Source organism: Procambarus clarkii, chromosome 61, assembly GCF_040958095.1.
Source record: "Procambarus clarkii isolate CNS0578487 chromosome 61, FALCON_Pclarkii_2.0, whole genome shotgun sequence".
Lineage (NCBI taxonomy): Eukaryota > Metazoa > Arthropoda > Malacostraca > Decapoda > Cambaridae > Procambarus > Procambarus clarkii.
The window spans coordinates 14,564,616-14,590,755 of record NC_091210.1 but is presented as its reverse complement, the minus strand read 5'-3'; the positions used below and the strand labels follow the sequence as shown (position 1 = coordinate 14,590,755).

The window sequence follows — 26,140 nt, the reverse complement described above, 5'->3', positions numbered from 1 at the left end:
ATATCCTGAGTTACTTTACAATTTATTGATATATTTTAGTTTTGTTTTATTAGTTTTATAAAACTGTAATATCAATATAGCTATAGGTTAAGTAATAATTGTAATTAAGAAGCAATAAAATGCTTTCTTCAAACACTAAGACGGCTAGGTGAGGTCGTGGTTTTCTATTCAGCCTTTCAGGTAAACTCAAATATTCACAAAATATATATATGACTACGATTTAATACTAAGTGAAAATAAGTACAATTCCTGACTGGTATGAATAGTACATAATTGCATTTCATTTTGCACAATTGCATTTCATAATTGCACATATTTATGCTGTTACATTTACCACCCCATTTTAAGAAGCCGGGCTGCACTGTGCTAGGAAGGCGTGTTCAGGGGAAGATGGCCGCCCGTCCTCCTTATCTATAATAAGTATCGGTGACGGACCCAAACACCGGCATCCTTCTGTAGCCTCAATATTGATTTTTAACCTCATTGACGGTACGATGGTACCAGGGCGGGATGTACCGTCTCTGGCGGTGTAGGGAGACGCTGTACCGTCTCTGGCGGTGTAGGGAGACGCTGTACCGTCTCTGGCGGTGTAGGGAGACGCTGTACCGTCTCTGGCGGTGTAGGGAGACGCTGTACCGTCTCTGGCGGTGTAGGGAGATGCTGTACCGTCTCTGGCGGTGTAGGGAGATGCTGTACCGTCTCTGGTGGTGTAGGGAGATGCTGTACCGTCTCTGGTGGTGTAGGGAGATGCTGTACCGTCTCTGGTGGTGTAGGGAGACGCTGTACCGTCTCTGGCGGTGTAGGGAGACGCTGTACCGTCTCTGGCGGTGTAGGGAGATGCTGTACCGTCTCTGGTGGTGTAGGGAGACGCTGTACCGTCTCTGGCGGTGTAGGGAGATGCTGTACCGTCTCTGGTGGTGTAGGGAGACGCTGTACCGTGCTGGCTAGACCTCGTGTACCGTCTGTGGTTCTGCTACCTCTGAAATCCTTCCCTATTATGGAGTGTTGGTGGCTCAGTGGGTAGAGATGCTACTGTTTTTGTGGTTAGGGGGGGTTCGAGGTTCCGATCGATCACCGTTACGTCAAACATGGGCCTTACAGACCAGTTTGGGGTCGGTGCTTGTTTGCTTGCGTAAGTGCTTGCGTAACTGCTTCGTGAATCTGGCCCCGAGGTTCGTAAGTGCTTGCGTAACCGCTTCGTGAATTTGGCCCCAGGTTCGTAAGTGCTTGCATAACTGCTTCGGGAATCTGGCCCCAGGTTCGTAAGTGCTTGCGTAACTGCTTCGGGAATCTGGCTCCAGGTTCGTAAGTGCTTGCGTAACTACTTCGTGAATCTGGCTCCAGGTTCGTAAGTGCCTGCGTAACTACTTCGTGAATCTGGCTCCAGGAGGGCATATGGTACGTATTTAAGGAAGATAGTTAAGGTTCCCTGTTGATAACGAGGCAAGGACGTCATTAGTGGTAACGATGCCCGGAATTGCTCTCGTTATTGATGCTATATATAAAGCTTGATCCGCATGTGTGTGTGTGTATATGTGTGTTTTAGTCATTTATTATGCACCCCATACCCATCCCGTGGGTGGAAAGGGGTTTACAGAGGCGCATAATGGGTCCAGGAGCTGAAGCCCGCAGGTCATTTAGCTATGTAAGGAATAATTTCGGGGAAGCTAATTGTGCAATTTGCTGTTTATTTACATAAATACATGTATATGTATTGTCTTTTTATGTCATAAGTGATTGAAGAAGTGACCCACAACATAAGTCTATGTCATAAGTTTCATGCCCTTCTTGCCCCGATATGTGTTCTCATACACTTCCTCAGTTCAAGATTGTATTAAAATCTAATGCAGTTCTACTTGAATTTTCAAATACACGCTAAAAATTTATCTCAATTTTCGGTATATATGTAAAAAGAGTTTGGTTAAGTCTATGACTATGTTCAAGTCAAAAATATACTTACTGGTTGTTCAGTAAGCTATTTTAGTGGTCTTAACAACCATCTTACTATTAATGAGCCTTAGTCCCAAATCCTAGTTAATGCTGCTTCACATGGTTCTAATACAACGTTGTATTTTGACATATTAGCGGCTCGCGAAACTGAGATTCCCGTTTTCTGTTTTGGGTCCTCTGGTAGGGTATGTTAAGGGGTTACTCAAGTATGTCAGTTTCTTAACATTGGGGAAATTTTAAGGAGAACGGGTTGCAATAGTGTCATTATGTCATATTCCGAGTCCTCTCGCCTCGGCCTTGTTGACATAGTGATCTGTCGCCTCTGTAAGTACCTTCCGCTGTTTCTACTAACTTTGTCCGCCAAGTCTCTACCGTTGAGGTAATTTTTTCCCCCAATCTATTTCCCCATCTATTGAAATTGTCGCGGATTAGGATAAGTTCTTTTTATTATCCTCCCCCAATCATCAGAGGTTGCTTGAGTGCAAGGGGATGTTGCTTGAGTGCAAGAGAACGTTGCTTGAGTGCAAGGGGATGTTGCTTGAGTGCAAGGGGATGTTGCTTGAGTGCAAGAGAACGTTGCTTGAGTGCAAGAGAACATTGCTTGAGTGCAGGAGAACGTTACCTGAGTGCAAGAGAACATTGCTTGAGTGCAAGAGAACACACAGAGAACAGTTCTCCAGCAAAGAACAACACATTAATTTTATTTAGGGTTAATATAAGCTTAAATATAGAGAACAGTTTTCTATGTTAAACCCTTAAAGAAGTGAATTAAAAAACTGGTAACAGACGTGTTTTACTCTGATCATCGTACACTAGTTAGCTACACACTAATTACCACATATGAATATAGTTTAAAACATTAGTAATATTGAGTAATTTATTGCTTAACTAGGTATGTGTATACTTATGGTGTAGTAACTATTATAGACTGGTGGTGCTGGTCGATGGGGCTCATAGGAGCTGGTCGATAGGACTCCACAGGAACTGGTAGAAGGGGACTCCACAGGAACTGGTAGAAGGGGACTCCACAGGAACTGGTAGAAGGGGCTCACAGGACCTGGTAGAAGGGGATTTACAGGACCTGGTAGAAGGGGCTTACAGGACCTGGTAGAAGGGGCTTACAGGACCTGGTAGAAGGGGCTTACAGGACCTGGTAGAAGGGGCTCACAGGAGCTGGTAGAAGGGGCTTACAGGACCTGGTAGAAGGGGCTCACAGGACCTGGTAGAAGGGGCTTACAGGACCTGATAGAAGGGGCTCACAGGAGCTGGTAGAAGGGGCTTACAGGACCTGGTAGAAGGGGCTTACAGGACCTGGTAGAAGGGGCTTACAGGACCTGGTAGAAGGGGCTTACAGGACCTGGTAGAAGGGGCTCACAGGAGCTGGTAGAAGGGGCCCACTTCTCTTCTACCTCTTCGCTCTAATCTGTAACAAAAATATTCTTATTTATTATTTATGTATATATATATATATATATATATATATATATATATATATATATATATATATATATATATGCGAACAAGCCTGAATGGTCCCCAGGACAATATGCAACTGAAAACTCACACCCCAGAAGTGACTCGAACCCATACTCCCAGGAGCAACTGGTATGTACAAGACGCCTTAATCCACTTGACCATCACGACCGGACATAATGAGGTGATAGCCTAAGCTATTTGAACCACCCCACCGCCGGCACTCGGATAGTAATCTTGGGCATAGCATTTTACCAAATCACCTCATTCTTTGGGGCACACGTGAGGAACACAAATGCGAACAAGCCTGAATGGTCCCCAGGACAATATGCAACTGAAAACTCACACCCCAGAAGTGACTCGAACCCATACTCCCAGGAGCAACTGGTATGTACAAGACGCCTTAATCCACTTGACCATCACGACCGGACATAATGAGGTGATAGCCTAAGCTATTTGAACCACCCCACCGCCGGCACTCGGATAGTAATCTTGGGCATAGCATTTTACCAAATCACCTCATTCTTTGGGGCACACGTGAGGAACACAAATGCGAACAAGCCTGAATGGTCCCCAGGACAATATGCAACTGAAAACTTTTGATTTGGTAAAATGCTATGCCCAAGATTACTATCCGAGTGCCGGCGGTGGGGTGGTTCAAATAGCTTAGGCTATCACCTCATTATGTCCGGTCGTGATGGTCAAGTGGATTAAGGCGTCTTGTACATACCAGTTGCTCCTGGGAGTATGGGTTCGAGTCACTTCTGGGGTGTGAGTTTTCAGTTATATATATATATATATATATATATACACAAGAAGGTACATAGGGATTGAGAGAATACATAGCATAGTATTTACAATCTTGTAAAGCCACTAGTACGCGCAGCGTTTCGGGCAGGTCCTTAATCTAACAGATAATTTTAAGTAGGTAAATTCTACGGATTTAAATTAAATCTACAGACTACGGAGTAGGTAAATTCTTACGGAAACAGCATATTCCTGCGCTGACTCGTTTCAGCATACAAGGAAATGGAGTTAATTCTCTCTTAAACATAAATCCGAATAATCACAAACTCACAGCTCGGTGAGACAGCCGAGTAGATGGAGATAGTTGAGATAGACAGATAGTTGAGATAGATAGATAGTTGAGAGGGTTGAGATAGTTGAACCCTGTCTATCCTGGTTGAAGAATAGAGGCAGACTGGTCGCTCGACCGCTTTCTCTGTGACGTGTTCCGTTCGGAAATTAATTTCCGCAGTTTGCATCAACTTCAGAACATTGTCCCCCGTCTCCTTTAACTTCTGTCATCTCTGTCTACGCTTCTGACAGGTGTACGACCCACACACACACACCTGTCTACACATATGGCATGCTATTCAACCCACTTGTCAATACCCCAAGGCCCCCCTCTAGGACTAGAACGCAGAAGACTCGATATATAGGGACCAAAGTTTGCAAAAGCAGTTGCAACAAAGCCTTATTGCAAGGTGCAAAGGAGAGGTGACCAGCCAGCCAGATTGTACCTTTGTCTTTACTAGCAGAGGGGGACAGCTATTGAGGAAATATGTGAGAACATAGATGATATGAATTACGACTATATAGCACTGGGAAGGGGTCAGGATAAGGATTTGGGATGGGACGGGGGAAAGGAATGGTGCCCCAAACACTTGTCGACGGATTGAACGCCGACCTGCATGAAGCGAGACCGTCGCTCTACCGTCCAGCCCCAAGTGGCTGGAATAGAGAAGCGGTTATCAGAAGACAGGAGTGGTTGTCCAACCCGTCTTTCTAAGGTTCCCCCTAACGTCAAGAAAACAATTTAAAGTAGTCTCTCCTAACCTACCAGAGGAGGTTGGGACAGTTTTCTGTTTTCAAAACAGAAAATGGGACAGTACGTCTCGTTCGCCAACCGCTTCCATTTTCTAGTACGACGATTTTTGGGGCCTTTTGTTTTATCAATGAAAACTTGAAATTCAACAGGAACAAAAGCCTCCACGTACCTAAATAAATCTGAAGGAATCCGCTGTATCCCCATCACATCTTCCTTCGTGTGCAACTTCGAGGTTGTCATTGTTGCACTTGGCGTAATGTAAGATACAACGGTTGTCGTAGGTGACGCCATTAGTCCCACACACAGGCCGGTAGATGGCTGGACACGCACCCACGCAAGCTGAAACAGTTTTGTTTTTAAAGTAATTATCAAACAAAGGCAGCAAGCGGGCTATGTAGCACTGTTTTTGGTAATAAAAGGAGATTATTAAATATATGATGGTATGATAATTATTCAGGAATATTGAAATAATTTGGTTTACGGTCATCGAAGGCCATATTGATGGCTGGGAGGAGGAGGAGCAGCAGCGCCACCAGAGGGACAGCGGCAGGCAGAGGAACTATTCTGGCCATGGTCCTGGTGGAGCGACGGTGACCACGTCTTGTCTGATGGGGTACTGAAGGTGCCAGAGGCGCCTCACTGTCTTATATACCCTCGGCTGACAGGGTTGCCACGTCTAACCACTTGGGGGTGGACGGTAGAGAAACGGTCTCGCTTCATGCAGGTCGGCGTTCAATCCCCGACTGTCCAAAGTGATTGGGCACTATTCCTTCCCCCGTCCCATCCCCTCTGCCCAGAAGTCCTTGTTTGACATTCCACTTCAGTATCACAATCTCAGGGGTCCCTCAGGGCTCTATTTTTGACCCTGTAGCTGTGTCCTAAATGCCAGAGGCATCCTGGCCCCTCAAACATGCCGGGGTTCGAACCCGCTGAGACGTCGAGACTGCATCTTGGGAGCCATATACTCATCTACGCCGTTGAGGTCCTGATCGTTCGTGGAGTGTCGTCTGGGAGTCCATTGTTATCGTTCGTGGAGTGACGTCTGGGTGTCCACAGTTATCGTTCGTGGAGTGACGTCTGGGTGTCCACAGTTATCGTCCGTGGAGTATCCTCTGGGTGTCTTAAGTAACGCATATACGTCAAAATGCGACGTAATATTACGAGTAACCGAGCCTTAGATAAGCCACAGCTTAGATAAGCGTAATCTGAAACTTCGTGAATAAAACATTATTAAAAAAAATATACTACCTGTGAAATAAGTAGGAAAACACACTATTCACTATCAAACCATATCAGACTTGATAAGACTCGCTGATTGTCGCAATAGGAGCCACTCCTACTTAAAGTGGGGGCATGGGGGTCGATCCCAAGCACCCTGGGACAATCACCTGACAATTGCCAATCCCCGTGCAAAGTTTAATGAGACTAGCCGCAAGCGTCGGGCTACTAGCCTCGAACTAATATATTCTCTTTGATAGATATAGATACATATAATATGAGGTGTGAGGAGAGAGAGACGGCCAGGTGTGTAAGTGAGAGAGAGACATATAAGACCTGGGGCCAGATTCACGAAGCAGTTACGCAAGCACTTATGAACGTGGGGCCTGATTCACGAAGCAGTTACGCAAGCACTTACGAACCTGGGGCGAAATTCACGACGCAGTTACACAAGCACTTACGAACCTGGGGGCCAGATCCACGAAGCAGTTACGCAAGCACTTATGAACGTGGGGCCTGATTCACGAAGCAGTTACGCAAGCACTTACGAACCTGGGGCGAAATTCACGACGCAGTTACACAAGCACTTACGAACCTGGGGCCAGATTCACGAAGCAGTTACGCAAGCACTTACGAACCTGGGGCGAGATCCACGAAGCAGTTACGCAAGCACTTATGAACCTGGGGCCAGATTCACGAAACAGTTACGCAAGCACTTACGAACCTGGGGCCAGATTCACGAAGCAGTTACGCAAGTACTTACGAACCTGGGGCCAGATCCACGAAGCAGTTACGCAAGCACTTACGAACCTGGGGCCAGATTCACGAAGCAGTTACGCAAGCACTTACGAACCTGGGGCCAGATTCACGAAACAGTCACGCAAGCACTTACGAACCTGTCCATCTTTCCTCAATCTTTGACGGCTTTGGTTACATTTATTAAACAGTTTACAAGCATGAAAACTTCCCAATCAACTGTTGTTATTGTTATAAACAGCCTCCTGGTGCTTCGGAGCTCATTAACTGTTTAATAATTGTAAACAAAGCCGCCAAAGATTGAGAAAAGGTGTACAGGTTCGTAAGTGCTTGCGTAACTGCTTCGTGAATCAGGCCCCAGGTTCGTAAGTGCTTGCGTAACTGCTTCGTGAATCAGGTCACAGGTGAGAGAGAGAGAGACAGGATATACTAACAGATAATCACTCAAATCACTGTTCATCACGTATTAATAACTTGGGTTTCCACATCACGCCGACAAGATCCTGTTCACACTTAACATAATAGTGAACAATTAACATAACAGTGAACAAATTAACATAATTGTGAACTATAAGCTTATATATCAGGAATTATAGGAAGAGGAATCTTATATATTCTGTAAGCTTATTCTTGCGTCACTATTCTATGCCTCACAGTAGACTTATCTACCTCACAGTAGACTTATCTACCTCACAGTAGACGTATCTACCTCACAGTAGACTTATCTACCTCACAGTAGACTTATATACCTCACAGTACACTCATGAACCTCACAGTAGACTTATCTACCTCACAATAGACTTATCTACCTCACAGTAGACTTATTAACCTCACAGACTCATGAACCTCACAGTAGACTTATTAACCTCACAGACTCATGAACCTCACAGTAGACTCATGAACCTCACAGTAGACTTCTCTACCTCACAGTAGACTTATCACCCTCACGGTAGAATTCACAATCAAAGTTTATTCAAACAATACAAGTCTTTAATTATCAAAACACGCTTGAACAGCCTCGTGGGTAGTTAGGCAAAGGGAGGTGATCAGGCTTTGTGTATCTAGCAACCCGTCCTCGACTCAAGTCCATTCCATCCAGCGGTCGACCCCACAGTCGCATTCATACTTTTTATGTGTTATTCATTGAAAATGGGAATTTTCTCAAATATAAATTAATATTATAATATATTAGCATATTGTGCATATATAGGCATAGGTTAGGTTAGGTGTTAAGGTTCTGTTGGCGATTATTTGTATTTGTAGTACGTGGGTGAAGCATTTACAGCGTTGTGGTTCGAACACAAGTCGTCAGTGAAACACTTGTTTCGGAAGTGTTCGGACGTCAGCAGTTGTGAGTCGTGTGTAAACCGTTTTTAATTCATAAACAGCTGGGGGGTTTGGCGGGTGGATGGAATGACTTTTGGATCTTTGTTTGGAGGACGGGCTGCTTCAACAGCCCCGTGGGTAGTTAAGCAGAGGCAGGCGATTCGGGGTGTTGTGTAACCAGCGGTTCGAGGCTTCACAGCCAGCACTGGAGGGGTGTGAAGGTCAGGTCAGCCGGGGTCGCAAGAACAGTTCACTAAGAGCGTCCAGGGCCATTAGGTGTGGTGGTTGTTAACACGCTACTTGGAACTACATGGCCTCTTCCTTAACGACCAGCAATAACAGGATGTATACTCTTGAACAGAAAGTTGAGTTCCTTAACAAACTGGACTCTCGCGGCTCTAAGAGTTTCAAGACAATGTCGCAGGAGTTGGGGGTGTCGATAACCCTTCTTAAACAAATACTGAGGGAGCGGGATTTGATACTAAGTAACTTCGAATTTTCTCGGGGTCCTTCTAAACCCTTTGTCGTTGACCTAGAATTATTTCTTAGACAATGGTATTTAAGCAAGGTACTTCTTGGCGTACCAATGACAGATCTTCTCATTAAAAAAAGGGCGCTTAAGTTGGCTGAGAGATTTAACATGACCAACTTTGTCGCTTCTGATGAGTGGTTAGCCAACTTCAAGACTACACATTGTGACCTAAATCACCCCGATGACACGGGACGTGAACTGTCCAGAGGTCACGACGTGGTCTGTGAACTTGAAGACTTTGACAGTTCTGGAGATTCTGCCTTCACCCCGAGTGACTGGGTCACACTGGAACAGTTTACACCAGTGACCCCTACGGTGGAGCCACACTTCGCCAGCGATCCTGAGCCTTGTAAACAGTTTGAAGACTTGTCTAGTTATGACCCTACCGATCTTTGCCACCAGATTTTTGACATTTCTCCTTCCTACGAGGACGAGACGGTCTCTGACGGTGCCTGCGGACAGGCAGAGACGGAAGACGGTCCCCGTCTTGTGCCCGTCGCGGATGCCTGTGTGGCTATAGATTTATTATTAAAGTTTGTGTTGGAAAATTTTCCAACAGACGTACCGTTGTTATGCGAGTTTATCCTCTACCTCAACCAGGTTAAGGCTCGCTGGCTAGAACTATAGCCCTTTAGTCCTGTCCTTCTGCTAGTTTTTAAATTGACTTTTGAAGTTTTTCAAAGCTAATTTTTTTAAAAGGAGATTTTAAAAAGATTATAAATAATTTTTTTAATGGTAGTTGATGACTAGTCCATACAAGGCATCATTCATGACTGGTCCTCCTAGTTTTATAACTAGTTTTAATAGGGCCTTAAACTTCTGCAATGTTGGTAACACTGCTCCTAGTTTATAAGACGCTGTGTTCCACCAGTAATGGCCTCGTTAAGCATAAGTCTTTACCCAACATGTCTAGTAAAGATTGCCTTTAAAGTCTTGACTCTACAACTGGTTCTACCAAAGGATATACTCTAGGTTGACAAATGCAATCTGTGAGACATGTGAGCGTGGAAAGATTCGTCCCTAGTTGGTGGGTGTGTCTACGCTCCTAAAGATCCTCTGAATACACCAGGCGACCTGTTAATCAATTCCTGTTTGCTCTACTACAGAGTCTTCCTGGCATTGCGCCTTCTTTTGAATAATTGCTCCAGATATCGCAATATTTTCTCTAGATGCCAGCGATTCCGCTACATTTTAATCATTCCCCGTGTCGTTAACTGTTACTTCAGTGCTACTTTGCTACGTGGGATCTACATGTAGAGTGGTTGAGGCACCTATACACTCAGTCTGGCTTGGCATATACCCCCGGAACTACTCTAGAAGATGGTTAATGGTGCTGTTAGTGTCTTGGGGCCGTGAACCTTTGCTTCAGGAGGTCTCTAACGAGGCAGCACAGTCTGACGGATGAAACGTTTTCCTAGTAAGTCTTTTGTTTAGTTTCCCCAAAAGTTTGCATACTACTGCGTTTATTAGTTATGATTACATTCTATTTTTCTCTCCAGGAGGAGTATGCTGATGTGTAGCAGGGAGCAGAGGCCGCGTCTGCGGTGACACCTTGCCAGCCGCAGCCCCGTGACGCAAGCACTGGCTGACGCAATGTGGATTGTGGAGGGTCCTCCCAGCTGGGGCCCTCCCCAGTCGCCTTGGAGGGCCCCCTGCCAGCCGGCTTGAGGGCCCCTGCCAGTCTGTGTAACAACGTAAATAAGTCTAATGAGACTATACTATTTTCTAGTTTAGCCATATCGCGCTACAGAGACTTCTATGTAATGTCTAGACTGTTACCAGCGACTCCTCGTGGGCTGTACCGTAGGGAAGGGTTGGTATGGGTAGTACTGATGGCTAGTTTGATGTGTCTGGGGTAGTTTAGCGTCATAGTTTTGTACGGACTTCTAAAACTTCAGATTTCATTGTGCTTGCTTGACGCATTTTCTAACATCTTTTAAGATGGTTGTAAACAGAGCCCAAGTACCTAAAACTTCTTTGTGTACAATAAATCCCATTGACAGAAAAGGACTCTTGGTAAATCGTCAATTAGTAACGAACCTAAAATCATTTTAATTCCCATAGTTTTAAATTCTTGCCTTAGTATTGAATAATACTTGAATCACTTTGATCAAGCAGATTGTAGGAGAATATTAAACATTACATCTACACTCTTTACAGAATCGACAATCGGTCGTTTATCATAGAAGAAATTAGTTTCTAAATTTGTCAGAGTTGATGTACATTCTAGAGAATAAATCTGATTTTAAAGTTTCCTTTTTATATACCTGACCGCCACTGCTAATAATTATGGAATTGGGGGGGGGGGGGGAAGAATGCTACATTGGGATAAATTGTGTAACTTTTTAAAGGCTAATTTGCATAGGGAAATCTTGAGTTTCTGAGCCATCTTGCCTTTTATCACTACACCCCCTCCTTTCCCCCCACACTAATTCAACTCTAATTGAAATAAGATTATTGAGGTAAAATACACACAAAGGGATGAGGTAGCTCAAGCTATTCTCACCCCGTTCAGTACATCGTGTTAATACATACATAGACACACATCACAAACAATAAACATATTACCAAACATTCCGAGAGATAAACATCTACATTACCTTTCAACTCTAAGGATGAGAGGCAAACAGATATACCTCTCAGGTGTGTGTGAATGTACATGTATTTATGTTGCGAGTATACATTTTGAGGTTGACAGCACTGTATTCTCCTGTATATCTGGCAGTTACTGACAAGCCGTCAAACGTTGACAGCTCTGTACTGTCAACAATATTTCCTGTAGTCACAAATTTATTGAAGGCCCTCAACGTTCATTTTTTTTTCTAGCATGAACGTAAACGGTATAAATTTACTGAAACTTCTCAGACTTGCGTAGGAGTATTAATAATAAATCTGATATATATTTTTTATTAAGGATCATAATTTACATTATTGAAATACTTAGTACAAAACGTGTTAGGCATAATTGAATGCGCTGCTAACCAGGACAGTCTTGTTGTATGAAAGTAACTAGTAGTGTTCAGTGAGATGTTCCGTAACGTTTGGGCTCTGTCCCTGCTCCGTTGCCTTCAGTTCTGGAACATAAAGGAGCAATAGTAGTTTGAATGTACTAATTGTCGGGTAATTAAAATCCGAGTGTGTGCATCCCTAGCAGAAATGCAAACGCTTAAAGGGCCAAATTCACGAAGCGGTTACGCAAGCACTTACGAACCTGTACATCTTTTCTCAATCTTTGGCGGCTTTGTTTACAATTATTAAACAGTTAATGAGCTCCGAAGCACCAGGAGGCTGTTTATAACAATAACAACATTTGATTGGCAAGTTTTCATGCTTGTAAACTGTTTAATAAATGTAACCAAAGCCGTCAAAGATTGAGGAAAGATGTACACGTTCGTAAGTGCTTGCGTAACTGCTTCGTGAATCTGGCCCCTTAGTTATGTACACCCAACTACTTGGGCTGGACGAGTGACAGTCTCGCGTCATGCAGGTCGGCGTTCAATCCCCCGACCGTCAACAAGTGGTTGGGGAACCATTCCTTCCCTCCGTCCCATCCCAAATCCTTATCCTGACCCCTTCCCAGTGCTATATAGTCGTAATGGCTTGGCGCTTTCCCCTGATTTGGCACTTCAGTGAACTACGTCAAAGCTAAATTAAATACACAATCTTAAGACTACTAAATTGGCTTTTAATGTGAAATTCTTACATATTAATGTTACTGAGAGATGGAACTTAAATGCAATGTTCTAAATTTCTTGTAACTTAAGAAAAACATTCATTGAGTAATGGACACTAAGACTTAAAACAAGGTATTAGGAGCTACCATGTCGTAGCTCAGTCGGTTAAGGCAGCGTCTGAGATGCTCTCTGACGTAGGTTCGAATCCTCGTCACGGCCCTGGTGGATTTGTTTAAGGTATTAGGAAGCAATTTCCCCAAAAGGCTTGGGTGTATGGCATTGACATTAGTCATGGTGGGGTTGTAATTGGTAACGAGGCAGCCTTGTCAGGGAAAAAAACTGATGTTAATAGGGAAATTATGCAAGGATGAAGATTCTCCTCGATGGGTTTATATAATTGTATAATTATTTGTTGTACCTAATAGCCAGAACGCACTACTTGGCCTACTATGCAAGGCCTGATATGCCTAATAAACCAAGTTTTCCTGAAGTTTATGTATTTATATTTGTGAAATGGTAGCTTTCCCATTATGTTATGAGTTTATATTTAAATAGTTAAAACTCCAGAAATATGACCTAACCTCTTAACCTAAACTAAGTCAGTAATTCATGTTCTTGATATAATATTCATGCCAATAAACCAACTGAATTTTTTTTATTAACTAAAATCACTCTGCCTATTAGGCAAATCGGGCCTTGTATACTAGGCCGAGTAGTGCGTTCTGGCTATTAGGCACGACATTCCTGTTCTAAGGGACAGGAAGCCTGTACTTGTCGAGGTCATCCCGACAGTTTGCCCAACTCCCTGGTACCTATTTTACTGATAGGTGAATAGGGGCATCGCCTGAAAGTGCCTAACCGTTTCATTACAGCCAGCGAATTGAACCCCGGAGGCAGAGTGTATTACAGAAATGACTATCTAAGTTAGACTATAGGTCCAGCCGCTTGGGGGAGGTTGGTACAGCGATACCAGCCTCGCTACTTGTAGGGTCTGCGTTCCATACCCAATAGTCCGAAGTGATTGGGCACTGTTTCTTCACTATCTTATGCCGGCTTCCCTCTCTCTCTCACACACACACACACACACACAGTGGTAGACGGTTGGAACAAGTTAGGTGAGAAGGTGGTGGAGGCCAAGACCGTCAGTAGTTTCAAAGCGTTACATGACAAAGAGTGCTGGGAAGACGGGACACCACGAGCGTAGCTCTCATCCTGTAACTACACTTAGATAATTACACTTAGGTAATTACACACTCGCATCCCCCCCCCCCTTTCTCTCTCTCTCTCTAAGATTACGTACAAAGAAATTTTCCTCTGAGGAGTTGTCCTTCTCACACTGACCGCCGTAGGCCAGATCAATGGTCTTGTCCTTGCACTTGGCACTCTCCAGGCTACACAGGTTGCTATAGGTGGCACCATTAGTGCCACACACGGGCGTGTAGTCCTCAGGACACGCAGTGGGGCACTCTGGAAAATATTGCTGAAGTTATTGAACACATTATTGAACAAATTATTGGCGAAGGATTGAACACAAAGGATAGATATGTTTTTGAGCAAATCTTCAAGTTATCTTGACGATTTCGAGGCTTAGCGTCCCCGCGGCCCGGTCCTCGACCAGGCCTCCACCCCCAGGAAGCAGTCCGTAGCAGCTGTCTAACTCCCTGATACCTATTTACTGCTAGGTAACAGGGGCATAGGGTGAAAAACTCTGCCCATTGTTTCTCGCCGGCGCCTGGGATCGAACCCAGGACCACAATTCCAGCGTGCTGTCCGCTCGGCCGACCGGCTCCCTCCGGCTGAGAAAATCCCGTTTTGAATGAATAACGTGTAAAAGTTAATGAAAGCGTCTGTGGGGTCGGCCGCTGGATGGAATGGACTCTAGTCGAGGACTGGTTGATATCTAGAATCCCAAGGCGATGCAGAAATGTTTGGGCACATTTCCTTCAATCTAATGCAACTGTTCACCTAGCAGTAAATGGGTACCCAGGAGTTAGTCAGCGTGTTGAGAGATTACATGTCTATATACTATGGCTGCCTGTCCCCTGACAATAATAATTCATTATTAAAAGATTGGCAAACTAGCCCACCATATTGTTTTTAATATAGTTTAATTTAAAAAGTATGTCAATTATCAAAGTAACTAATTATCAAAATAATAACACCAATAATTTATAATTAATTTATCTGACGAATTAAAACAACTGAATTGTTTTGTTTACCATCACCCTCGGCGGCCATATTGAAGTGTGGGAGGAGGAGCAGCAGCGCCACCAGCGGTACAGCGGCCACCAGAGGAACTAGTCTGGCCATGGTCCTGGTGGAGCGATGGTACCTACGACCTGGCTGATGGGGTACTGAAGGTGCCACAGAGGCCTCGGTCCCTTTTATACCTTCGGCTGCCAGAGTTGCCACATGTCTATGCCTTCCCTAATCATCATTTCATTACTAAATAAAATGTTCAAAGCTGTAAAATTTAGATTCTTCTAAATCGAAGAATGAGTGAACAATGCTATTAAAATTTAATCTTTTATATATGTATATGGATATACATGTATGTATATGTTTATTCTCTCAGACCTACATAGAATGTCTGTATGCGTATTAAGTTTGAGGCCTAATGCTTTGAGAGGGTTTAGTCTCGCTTAAATTTGCAGGGGGAAGAGTGTGGGGTGTGGGACTGACATAGGCTGGGCAGGGTAGGTCCACATCTTTAAGCCACACCCACGTAGAGAGTGTTATACGAGGCAAACAGCTGTTACCCAACGGCCCGTTTTCTCTATTTGTCACCGTAAACAAAAACAAGACAGCAACTGTTTTTGTAACTTAGAAACAAACGGTCTAAGCAACCTAACTTAACCTATCGCGGTTAATGCACATAAAAACTTACATATAACAGTGCTTTAATTTATATTTACATCGTAAGGAACTCAACGCATGAGATGACAAGGTCAAGCCAGTTGGGCAAGAGAGGCAGTGTGTCAGGACTCCTTGACGAGCGCGGTTGGGCCGTTTGTTTCGGGTAATTGCTTTCTGTTTTGTGTAGTTAAAGTGGCTGGTAGACTAGGAGAGGGGGGAGGGGGAGTTTTCAGGTGCAAGCGCCAAGTCATTACGACTATATAGCACTTGGAAGGGGTCAGGATAAGGAGTTTGGGGTAGGACGGGGGATGGAATGGACTTCGAGAGTATTCAAAGATACTTTTTTCAATTATATTCAGAGATTTTGAGTTCCATTGCAAAGCAGGTGGTATATATATATATATATATATATATATATATATATATATATATATATATATATATATATATATATATATATATATACATATATATACATATATATATACATTATATATATATATATATATATATATATATATATATATAAACAAAGCCGCCAAAGATTGAGAAAAGATGGACAAGATCGTAAGTGTTTGCGTAACTGCTTCGTGAATCTGTCCCCAGGTTCGTAAGTACTTGTGTAACTGCTTCGTGAATCTGGCCCCAGATTCGTAAGTGCTTGTGTAACTGCTTCGTGAATCTGGCCCCAGGTTCGTAAGTGCTTGCGTAACTGCTTCGTGAATCTGGCCCCCAGGTTCGTAAGTGCTTGCGTAACTGCTTCGTGAATCTGGTTCCTGGCCGGCTCGAAACGTCGTCGTGTTCTCATCTTCTAGTGTGTGGTTCGGTCATTAGATATCTTGAATCACCTTATTTTTTGATACTCCTTGTCTGCATTTACCAAGCATTTACGTAACATCTTACGAAACCTGTAGATCTTTCCTTGATAATGGCGCCTACGTTTACATTTCTTAAACACCTCACAATTATTATTGTTGTAAACAACCTCGTCCGGAACTCATAAGCTGTTTACATATATGTAAACAAAGCCGCCCATGAATGAGGAATGATCTACAGGTTTCGTTAGAGGCTGGGTGAATGATAGTGAATGACTTTATCTTTTTATAATAAGCTTAAAGCTCTCCTTTCTGCCATTTAATGTTAAGCTTTATCATGGTTTTTAACTCCCCTGGAACTCTATCTGTTAATGGGTTTACAACCGTCTTTAATTACTCCTGGGTGAATAGGGGGCGATGAGTTAAGGGTTATTTCTCATGCCTTCTGACTCAGGGGTCGAACCTGGGTCTTTGCAGTATGGGGTGAGGGTGCTACCCCCTTAGCCAGAGTTATTGCATCAATTAGGGTATATTTAAAGGGAATATATATAATATAGGGAGAGTACAAAGGGAAAAAAATGCTTTTAAGAAAATTTTAAGATTAATTTTCTTTTTCCCTAGAGTGCCTGACACCCTGTAGTGTGACACAGACGTTAATACCCGCGTCTACACCTGCGTCTACACCTGCGTCTACAGGCCTACAGGCACTAGAATACAGTAATGTAGACAAGGTAAGTAGTTACTTCTAGCTGTTTGCAGGAAAATACATTTAATACATTTTATACATCTTACTCAAGGGATCTATACCCAGATCTAGGTGTATATAATATATATATATATATATATATATATATATATATATATATATATATATATATATATATATATATATATATATATATATATATATATATATACGCAGTTTATTTTTACTTCTGGAGACAGTGGTAATTCAGTATACTTACTGGTTGATTAACGGGAATCGAACCCCGGGCCTGCAAGCTACAAGATCATGCACTCTATGCCAACCACTCCAAGCAGTCGAAGAATCTTGCAAGGAGGCAGTGCCATTGATCAATTATTGCAAGGCGTGCACACAGGAGCTACGACGTCTTGGTTGATGATTAAGGAGATTATACTGACAAGAGTTGAAGTACTCGATGGGGTGATTGATGATCTAATTGATACAAGCGGATTACGGAACAGTTTGGGCTGTAATAAGATTTCTTGTGATGTTAAGGGGTTTAGTTGGATGATTCCATTAATGGGCGAATGGGGAGGGGTAGGGGGTGTATGGGGGGTGTAGGGGGGTGTATGAGGGGTGTAGGGGGGGTGTGGGGGGGTGTAGGGGGGGGATTGGGGGGTTCTCTGGTAGTATAAAATGGGGAAAAAAATAGGTTGAGGATCGGTTGTAATGGGCGATAAAGGCGATGAGAACCTTATAACCATTTACCGCACTCATTTACGAAACCAGTGCATCTTTTCCTTAATCTTGTTGTATGATGAGGATGATGAATCGGGAAAAGGTTGTAGTTGTATTTATACAACAGTTTATGAGCTCTGAAACGTCCCAATACAAGATTATTGTATACAACCTTTCAGTTTTTTTGAGCTCAAACTGTTTAATAAATTCAAACAAAGATGTACAGGTTTCGTAAGTTTAATCATGTGGCGTTTTGGAAGGTACTTGGAAGGAGGGGCCTGATGGCTGAGTGGTCAGCGCTCGGGATTCGTAGTCCTGCGGTTCCGGGTTCGATCCCCGGTGGAGGCGGGGGTGGGATTTGAGAGAATGACGATAGCCATTTGTTTTAAAGTCGATAACCAGGCTATCTAGTGGGTGAAAAGGGGCTTCAGGTACGTCGAATAGACGTTGTTTGCCCAATATGTGTCCACTAGGGGGCTATCACCCCCCCTCTCTCCCCTATTGGTCCGTTCCCCCCCTTTTGCACTAGACCCCTTTGTTGCGTCACTCTTTTCTGCGTCAGTCTTTGCTGCGTCACTCTTTGCGTCACACCAGGGGGCTGAGTGAAGCAAACTCATCACTGCGTCCTTCATAAGCGATATACACAGGACCAGAATTCACCCAATATTTCCGTGTTCCCTTACGAAACCTGTCCATCTTTCCCCCAATCATAGCATCAATAGTTTGCAGTAAACAGTTTACAAACATCGAAACATTGCAAACAATTGTTTAATTGTCATAAACAACTTCGTAGCTGAATGATAGCGGGAAAGATATCAATGAATCTTGATAACCAAGATTCATTGAATCTTGAAAACCAGGATTCGTTGAATCTTGAAAACCAGGATTCGTTGAATCTTGAAAACCAGGATTCGTTGAATCTTGAAAACCAGGATTCGTTGAATCTTGAAAACCAGGATTCGTTGAATCTTGAAAACCAGGATTCGTTGAATCTTGAAAACCAGGATTCGTTGAATCTTGAAAACCAGGATTCGTTGAATCTTGGAAACCAGGATTCGTTGAATCTTGAAAACCAGGATTCGTTGAATCTTGAAAACCAGGATTCGTTGAATCTTGAAAACCAGGATTCGTTGAATCTTGAAAACCAGGATTCGTTGAATCTTGAAAACCAGGATTCGTTGAATCTTGGTTACCAAGATCATAAGGCTATCCTGGCTATCATATTATCATAAGGAAAGATATATATACTGAAGACTTTGCCTCAATCTCTATATTTTACGACGGGGCTCACCATAGACCGTGCTACTTGGAACTTTATGTTCCAAGTTGTTTAATCTATAACAACAAAATATCTTTATTTTAACTTAAGCTGGTAAAGCCAGGGTGTTGAAGGGAAGTAAAATATGCATGAAAGAAATGCACAAAATAATGGAAAAAATAGGAACTAATGAAGAAATTTTTAATAGATAAATCACATTCAATAATTACAATGTTTCATGAATTTTTTTAGACCATGTCATTGAGGGCAGATAATCATCACTAATCATCACTAATCGTCATCAATTCTGGGTCAGGGGTCACAGGATTCTAATCTGTAGAAGGGAATATTGGTGTTAGTGTAAACAGGATTTAATACCTTAAGATTATATATTGCCATAAAACAAGTGGAAACAATGTGCAAACAGGTGTAAACAATGTGTAAACAAGTGTAAACAATGTGTAAACAATTGCAAACAATTACAAACAATTGCAAACAAGTGCAAACAATTACAAACAATTGCAAACAAGTGCAAACAATTACAAACAATTGCAAACAATTACAATGTGCAGGATTACACTACGATATTATGAACTAAGTCGCTTGTATAACAAACTATTAAATCCCTAAGCATTGTTTATATGTTGTTTATATATTATAAACGCGAGGAAATGTTGAGGCCGTTAAGGGGGATCGAACCCCGCATCTGTTGACTCCACAGGCATAAGCACTACCGACTGAACCATGATGGGCTTAAAAAAAGTATCGCGAGCCCATCATGGCTGAGATGGTCATCCACTCACCCAGCAGCAGTCCGTTATCAACATCATCGTCCTTATCAGCACAGGGGCCATTATGAACTTTCTTTACAGGGTTACCGAGGCACTGGGCATACTCCAAGCGGCACTGGTTACTGTAGGTCACACCATTCGACCCACACACAGGCCTGTAGATCTTGGAACAGAGGGCACTGCAGCCATTGTCTGTTGAGACCAGGTGGTTAAGTGGTTGAGGGCCTGATTAAGTGGTTAACTACTTATGGGGAAGGCAAAGGATTTTTTTTTTTTAGGGAGTTAAGGCATTTCGACTCTATGGCACTGGGAAGGGGTCAGGATTTGGGTTTGGGATGGGGGTAAGGAATAGTGCCCAATCACTTGGACGGTCACGGGGATTGAACGCCGATCTGCATGAAGCGAGACCGTCGCTCTACCGTCCAGCCCAAAAAGGCAAAGGAATTGTCAGGAAAATGTCGCTAAGCAGTTACAATTATCGCAAATGGGGAGACAAAGCAATTAAGAAATGTTTTCTTAAACATTTCTTAAACATTTCTTAAGCAGTTAAGAAATGTTTTATAAGCAAATTTTGAATTAAAGTTACATTAATTTTTTCCCCTTTGCTTAGTTTTGGGATAATTATTTTCAATCGTAAATCAAAGATATATTTTGATATCTGATGAAATCACCAAAGCTGGATATATATATAATGATAAATGGATTTATTTATGACATATCTTTCACATATTAGTAATTCTTGCTTAACTAAGTAAAACATTAAGTCTTACAAAACATATAGTTAGCGAAGATTAGCAAATCTTCAGTTTTTTTCGGTGGTTCATTGAATAAGATTAGTTGAAATATGCTCATTTAAAATGTTTACCTTTATTCTTAATAAAAAAATTTAGCAACTTACCCGGTAAATCAATAAGTCTTTCATCGTCATCTAAGCCTTGCGGGTCAGCCATTGTAAACTGGGCAACCACGAGCGCCACCAGCACCAGTGCGGCCGCCCCACGAACTATTCCTCCAGCCATCATTGTCTCTATGATTTCTGTAAATATTTGTAAAAAAATGTCCCCACTTAGGGTAAAATATATTGTAACAATTAGAAATAACAACGCAAGTATGATATTATTCGGTCTACGAGAGTCGAAGTCGACCGTGACTTCGATGAAGGAGTTCGATGGCTGCTTCAGAAGATGGAGGACGCGATCTGAGTTCGGAAGCCACGCTCAGACATTGGAACATGTTTCCTCTGGTCCTCTGGTGTCTGGCTATTCTCAATGGTCTTTGGGATAAGTTTCCTTCGCCATGTTGGGCATTCCTGAGCAAGCGTCGCCCAATTGAAGCCTTTAAGGGTGACTTTAAGGTCGGAAGAAACGATCTTGGGTCGTTTCATCGCACGGAATGGCATAATTCTCCACGCAACAGCTGTTTAGGCATTCGGCTTTCAGGCATTGTGACAGCGTGGCCTGCTCGACTGCCTGAAGGTTCTGCCGCTTCGACCGTGATGTGTTGATCCTGGCGGAGTCTTCCGGGCGCGAGTTCGACCCCCGACTTCGGTCTTTTCGATGCTGAGGGTGAGATCGAAGTTGGCGTAGGCTTGTGAATTGATTTGGACTATCGGGGGAAAGCGCCAAGTGCTATATATTCGGCTATATAGCACTTGGAAGGGATATGAGGACAAGGAGCTGGGATATGAGGACAAGGAGCTGGGATATGAGGACAAGGAATTGGGATATGAGGCCAAGGAACTGGACTAGGAGGACAGGGAACTGAGATAGAACGAAAGAAGGAATAGCGCCCAACCACTAGAAACATCGGGTCTCGAACTCTGACCTGCATGAAACAAGGTTGTCGCTATGTACATACAGTCGAATATCCCGCAAGAATACATTAATTCCCCTCCTACTTGAGTGAGGACATGGATATGAAATATCCCATTGTCGTAGTTCAGTGGTCTACATTCTCGACTCACACTCGAGGATACCTAGTCCAATTCCTGGACGGGAATGGTTGGGCACATTTCCTTTCACCTGATAACTCTAGTTCGCCCCGTCCTAGGAGTGCAAGGAAACTGTTGTGGGTTGTACCCAGGGGGTAAGGTCGGAGTCCTTGAGTAAATGAGCGAGATTTTGCTTGGAAAACAGCAAGTAAAGCAAGTATACCTTGAAGGTATACCTTGAAGGTAGACCTTGAAGGTATACCTTCAAGGTCTACCTTTCTGGGAAATGGTAACCTCACATCAAGACCATTAATCATCTTATGTCACACAGATCCACACAAAATCAATTCAAATATTATTCCCTTATAAAATTTCTGGTTATGGGAGATTATGAGAGATTAATACGACATTAACTAGACCACACACTAGAAGGTGAAGGCACGACGACGTTTCGGTCCGTCCTGGCCATTCACAAGCCCACAATCGGATTGAGAATGGTCCAGGACGGACCGAAACGTCGTCGTCCCTTCACCTTCTAGTGTGTGGTCTGGTCAACATACTTCAGCCACGTTATTGTGACTCCTCGCCTGTACTGCCATGTAAACTGAGTCTACAATGGTATGCAGAGGTAAACTTGTGTAGAAATAACAAGAAAAGGGTTAAGTAATCACTGAGTTTACCTGTGTAGTGATGGGACGAGTGGTAGACAGTGGAATGACTAGATTAAGCAGTCGGGGTTTTTTATAATGTCGGTGACTGCCTATCCCCCCTTTCCCACATCCGTTTCACCCTTCCCATCCCCCCTACCCTCGTAGACCATCCTATCCCACCTTCCCTTGAAGGTCTACCTGTCCCACGTCTAATATAAAAGTCCATTTACCTTTCCATGTCCCCTTAAGGGTCCGTTCCCCTTCTCTCTCTCTCTCCCTCTCTTTCTGTCTCTGTCTCTCTCTCTCTCTCTCTCTCTCTCTCTCTCTCTCTCTCTCTCTCTCTCTCTCTCTCCCTCTCTTTCTGTCTCTGTCTGTCTCTCTCTCTCTCTCTCTCTCTCTCTCTCTCTCTCTCTCTCTCTCTCTCTCTCTCTCTCTCTCTCTCTCTCTCTCTCCCTCTCCCTCTCTCTCTCTCTCTAAACTCTTCAAATTGTATTACTCATAAAAATACGATAAATAGAGCAATTAGTAAGTGTTTAAAAAGATGAAGATGGAGACTGCTCCAGCATCTTGGGATGCTGGTTGCTAGGTGATGCCAGCTGGGAGATAAAGGCCCTCCTCAGACTGCTCTTGGTCAGATCACCACCTGTGTCCTCCGGATACAGCTGGATACATCGTGTTGGAGACGCTACTGTATCCAAGTCAGCGTCCTCGAAGGTCAAGGATTCATTGACCGAGAGGTGTATAGCCTCGCTATATATATATATATATATATATATATATATATATATATATATATATATATATATATATATATATATATATATATATATAATATGTATTTGAAAATGTAATAAGGATTACGAAACGCGTTCAGGCGTCAGACCAGGAATAAAGAATGAATTTTGGAGACTTAATTTATCAATTACCCCTCGACAGAGAAGAAGAACGTAAGAAATATTGAGAAGATTCATGTTAGAATTATTAATCTTACCCTCAACTGAATTAATATTACAGGTGAACACGTAAAGAAAAACTAAGCGATATCTTTGTAAAGAAAGTGTGAGAGGGAAGGGAATTTTCAGGGGGAAAGCGCCAAGCCATTACGACTATATAGCACTGGGAAAGGGGTCAGGATAAGGATTTGGGATGGGACGGAGGGATAGGAATGGTCCCGCAAAACACTTGTGGACGGTCACGGGGATTGAACTCGGACCCGTAAATAGTGTTACACTTGGTAGCTAGGAGAAGAGGTAGAGATATAAGCTTGTGGACTGTCAGCTTGTAAGGCTTACATAAATCTATTTTACTGGAATCATGAATCTATTACATAAATCATGAATCTATTAAATGAATCTATGAAGCTATTACATAAATCTATGAATCAATTTTTTGTCACTAGAATCTATTTTAGTTATCTTATGTGATAACTTATCTAGATATAGTGAAGTAGGAACCCTTAGGCATTAAGATATCACTTAAGATAGCATATACTTTAGAGAAAATTATAGTACCTCACCTGTCATCTCCAGTATACTGAGACAGATGGTTTTAAAGGTACGACAACTGACTGTTGTACTGTCAATAGTCGGTCATTTCCTGTCCTATCACGGCGCGTCACCGTCTATCCTGTTTGTTTCGTTTGTGATCGACAAACAATGGTTAGTGACGTGTCAAAGGACGGGTGAATAGAATGGCATTATCAAAGGAAAGAGCCAAGCCATTTGGGCTATGTAGCATTTGGAAAAAGGGGTCAGGATTTGGGGATGGGACGGGGGAAAGGAATGGTGTCCAATCTCCTATGGACGGTCGTGGGGATTGAACTCCGACCTGCATGAAGTGAGACCGTTGTTCTACCGTCCAGCCCAAAGTGGACCCATTTAAGAGTGTTTAACCCCTCTAACCCCTCGTCCGCCCCCCCACTAACTCTCTCTCGGTCAGGATGTTAACTTAGATAATAAACAGATAATTCCTACTGGAGTTTCCCAACCAAGTCAAGGATTCCAATGAAGATTTTAGAACTTATTTTTTGGTCGTCAATGGGTATGCTATTGGCTCCTTCAGACACCAGTGCCAGGGATTCATCAAATATTTACTCAACCCCCCCTTTACGAAACCTTTACATCTTTGCTAAATCATCGAAAGGGGTTTGTTTACGAATTTCGTAACTTCACAACGGAAATTATTATTGTTAGAAATCACTTCGTAGTGTTTCGAAGCTCATGAACTGTTTAATAGATGTAAAAAAAAACGAAACTCACGAGGAAAGATGCACAGGTTTCGTTAAGGGTTAAAAGCTTTGTCTAAAAAAGTATTAAATACTTTTACGAGATCAAAGTATATTTTTTTCTACCACAGACGTGGCCAGATATTTACTGTGCTAACCAGCACACATTTTCTTCTGTCCTCTATGGACAGTGTTAAAGATCTGGGGGCCAGATTCACGAAGCGATTACGCAAGCACTTACGAACCTGGGGGCCAGATTCACGAAGCGGTTACGCAAGCACTTACGAACCTGGGGGCCAGATTCACGAAGCGATTACGCAAGCACTTACGAACCTGAGGCCAGATTCACGAAGCGGTTACGCAAGCACTTACGAACCTGGGGGCCAGATTCACGAAGCGGTTACGCAAACACTTACGAACCTGTGGCCAGATTCACGAAGCGGTTACGCAAGCACTTACGAACCTGGGGGCCAGATTCACGAAGCGGTTACGCAAGCACTTACGAACCTGGGGGCCAGATTCACGAAGTAGTTACGCAAGCACTTACGAACCTGGGGCCAGATTCACGAAGCGGTTACGCAAGCACTTACGAACCTGGGGGCCAGATTCACGAAGCGGTTACGCAAACACTTACGAACCTAGGGCCAGATTCACGAAGCAGTTACGCTCACGTATTTTGCTTATAAACTCACTTATTTTGCTTCTAAACTCACCTTTTTTGCTTCTAAGCTCATATATTTTTGCTTCTTAAGCTCAGGTATTTTGCTTCTAAGCTCATATATTTTGCTTCTAAGCTCACGTATTTTTGCTTCTTAAGCTCAGGTATTTTGCTTCTAAGCTCACGTATTTTGCTTCTAAGCTCACGTATTTTTGCTTCTAAGCTCACGTATTTTACTTCTAAGCTCACGTATTTTTGCTTCTTAAGCTCAGGTATTTTGCTTCTAAGCTCACGTATTTTTGCTTCTAAGCTCACGTATTTTGCTTCTAAGCTCAGGTATTTTGCTTCTAAGCTCACCTATTTTGCTTCCTAAGCTCACCTATTTTGCTTCTTAATTTAAGCCTGCTTCAGCTCTCGGCGGTTCCAGCGATGTGATTCGCTGATTCCCTCTCGAGTCTGTGCGCTGATTGGTTCATTTGCATACGTAATATATTCGCTGCTTCCATATTTTCTGTAACCAATTGGTTCCTTCTGAATTGTCAGCGTTTAAACTAACCTTAAATGGCGTTAGGTCCATTTTTTAGACCATTAAATGGCATTTTAAGTCCATTAAGTCCAGTTTAGTTCAGTATAGGGTGCAATGACTGTAATATCAGTGGGGCGCCTGATAGCTGGGTGGACAGCGCTTCGGAGTCGTAGTCCTGAGGTTCCGGGTTCGATCCTCGGTGGCGGTGGAGAGAAATGGGCAAAATGTTTGTTTCACCTTGATGTTCCC

General features: G+C 43.0%; 2 protein-coding genes and 1 long non-coding RNA gene across 3 annotated transcripts; 1 reads left to right on the top strand and 2 right to left on the bottom strand.

Moving 5' to 3' along the window:
- Nucleotides 1-2,732: 2,732 nt before the first annotated feature.
- On the bottom strand, nucleotides 2,733-5,887 carry LOC123774436 (uncharacterized). Its single transcript, XR_011223429.1, has 3 exons — nucleotides 5,736-5,887; nucleotides 5,424-5,593; nucleotides 2,733-3,373 (listed from the first exon to the last, which is right to left on the bottom strand). It is a non-coding gene; the product is annotated as an uncharacterized lncRNA (long non-coding RNA).
- Nucleotides 5,888-8,789: 2,902 nt separating this feature from the next.
- Nucleotides 8,790-11,336, top strand: LOC123774437 (uncharacterized). Its single transcript, XM_045768764.2, has 2 exons — nucleotides 8,790-10,503; nucleotides 10,586-11,336. The coding sequence occupies exon 1, from the start codon at nucleotides 8,865-8,867 to the stop codon at nucleotides 9,711-9,713; it is 849 nt and encodes a 282-aa protein (XP_045624720.2). The 5' UTR covers nucleotides 8,790-8,864; the 3' UTR covers nucleotides 9,714-10,503; nucleotides 10,586-11,336.
- On the bottom strand, nucleotides 10,570-22,556 carry LOC123774249 (uncharacterized). The gene is made up of 8 exons (XM_069307997.1): nucleotides 22,514-22,556; nucleotides 20,802-20,939; nucleotides 19,916-20,095; nucleotides 18,446-18,480; nucleotides 14,980-15,187; nucleotides 14,057-14,227; nucleotides 11,769-11,862; nucleotides 10,570-10,768 (listed from the first exon to the last, which is right to left on the bottom strand). Exons 2-8 carry the CDS (start codon nucleotides 20,923-20,925, stop codon nucleotides 10,570-10,572), a joined length of 1,011 nt encoding a protein of 336 aa, XP_069164098.1. The 5' UTR covers nucleotides 20,926-20,939; nucleotides 22,514-22,556.
- Nucleotides 22,557-26,140: the final 3,584 nt, after the last annotated feature.

What these genes read in the sequence shown, in the direction of transcription:
- LOC123774437 (XM_045768764.2), top strand. Translation starts at nt 8,865, where the DNA reads ATGGCCTCTTCCTTAACGACCAGCAATAACAGGATGTATACTCTTGAA.
- LOC123774249 (XM_069307997.1), bottom strand. Translation starts at nt 20,925, where the DNA reads ATGATGGCTGGAGGAATAGTTCGTGGGGCGGCCGCACTGGTGCTGGTG. An exon ending in AAGACTTATTGATTTACCGG is followed by an intron (nt 20,096 to 20,801) that starts GTAAGTTGCTAA and finishes TGGTCTCAACAG; the next exon opens with ACAATGGCTGCAGTGCCCTC. An exon ending in AGAGGAAAATTTCTTTGTAC is followed by an intron (nt 11,863 to 14,056) that starts GTAATCTTAGAG and finishes TTGTGACTACAG; the next exon opens with GAAATATTGTTGACAGTACA.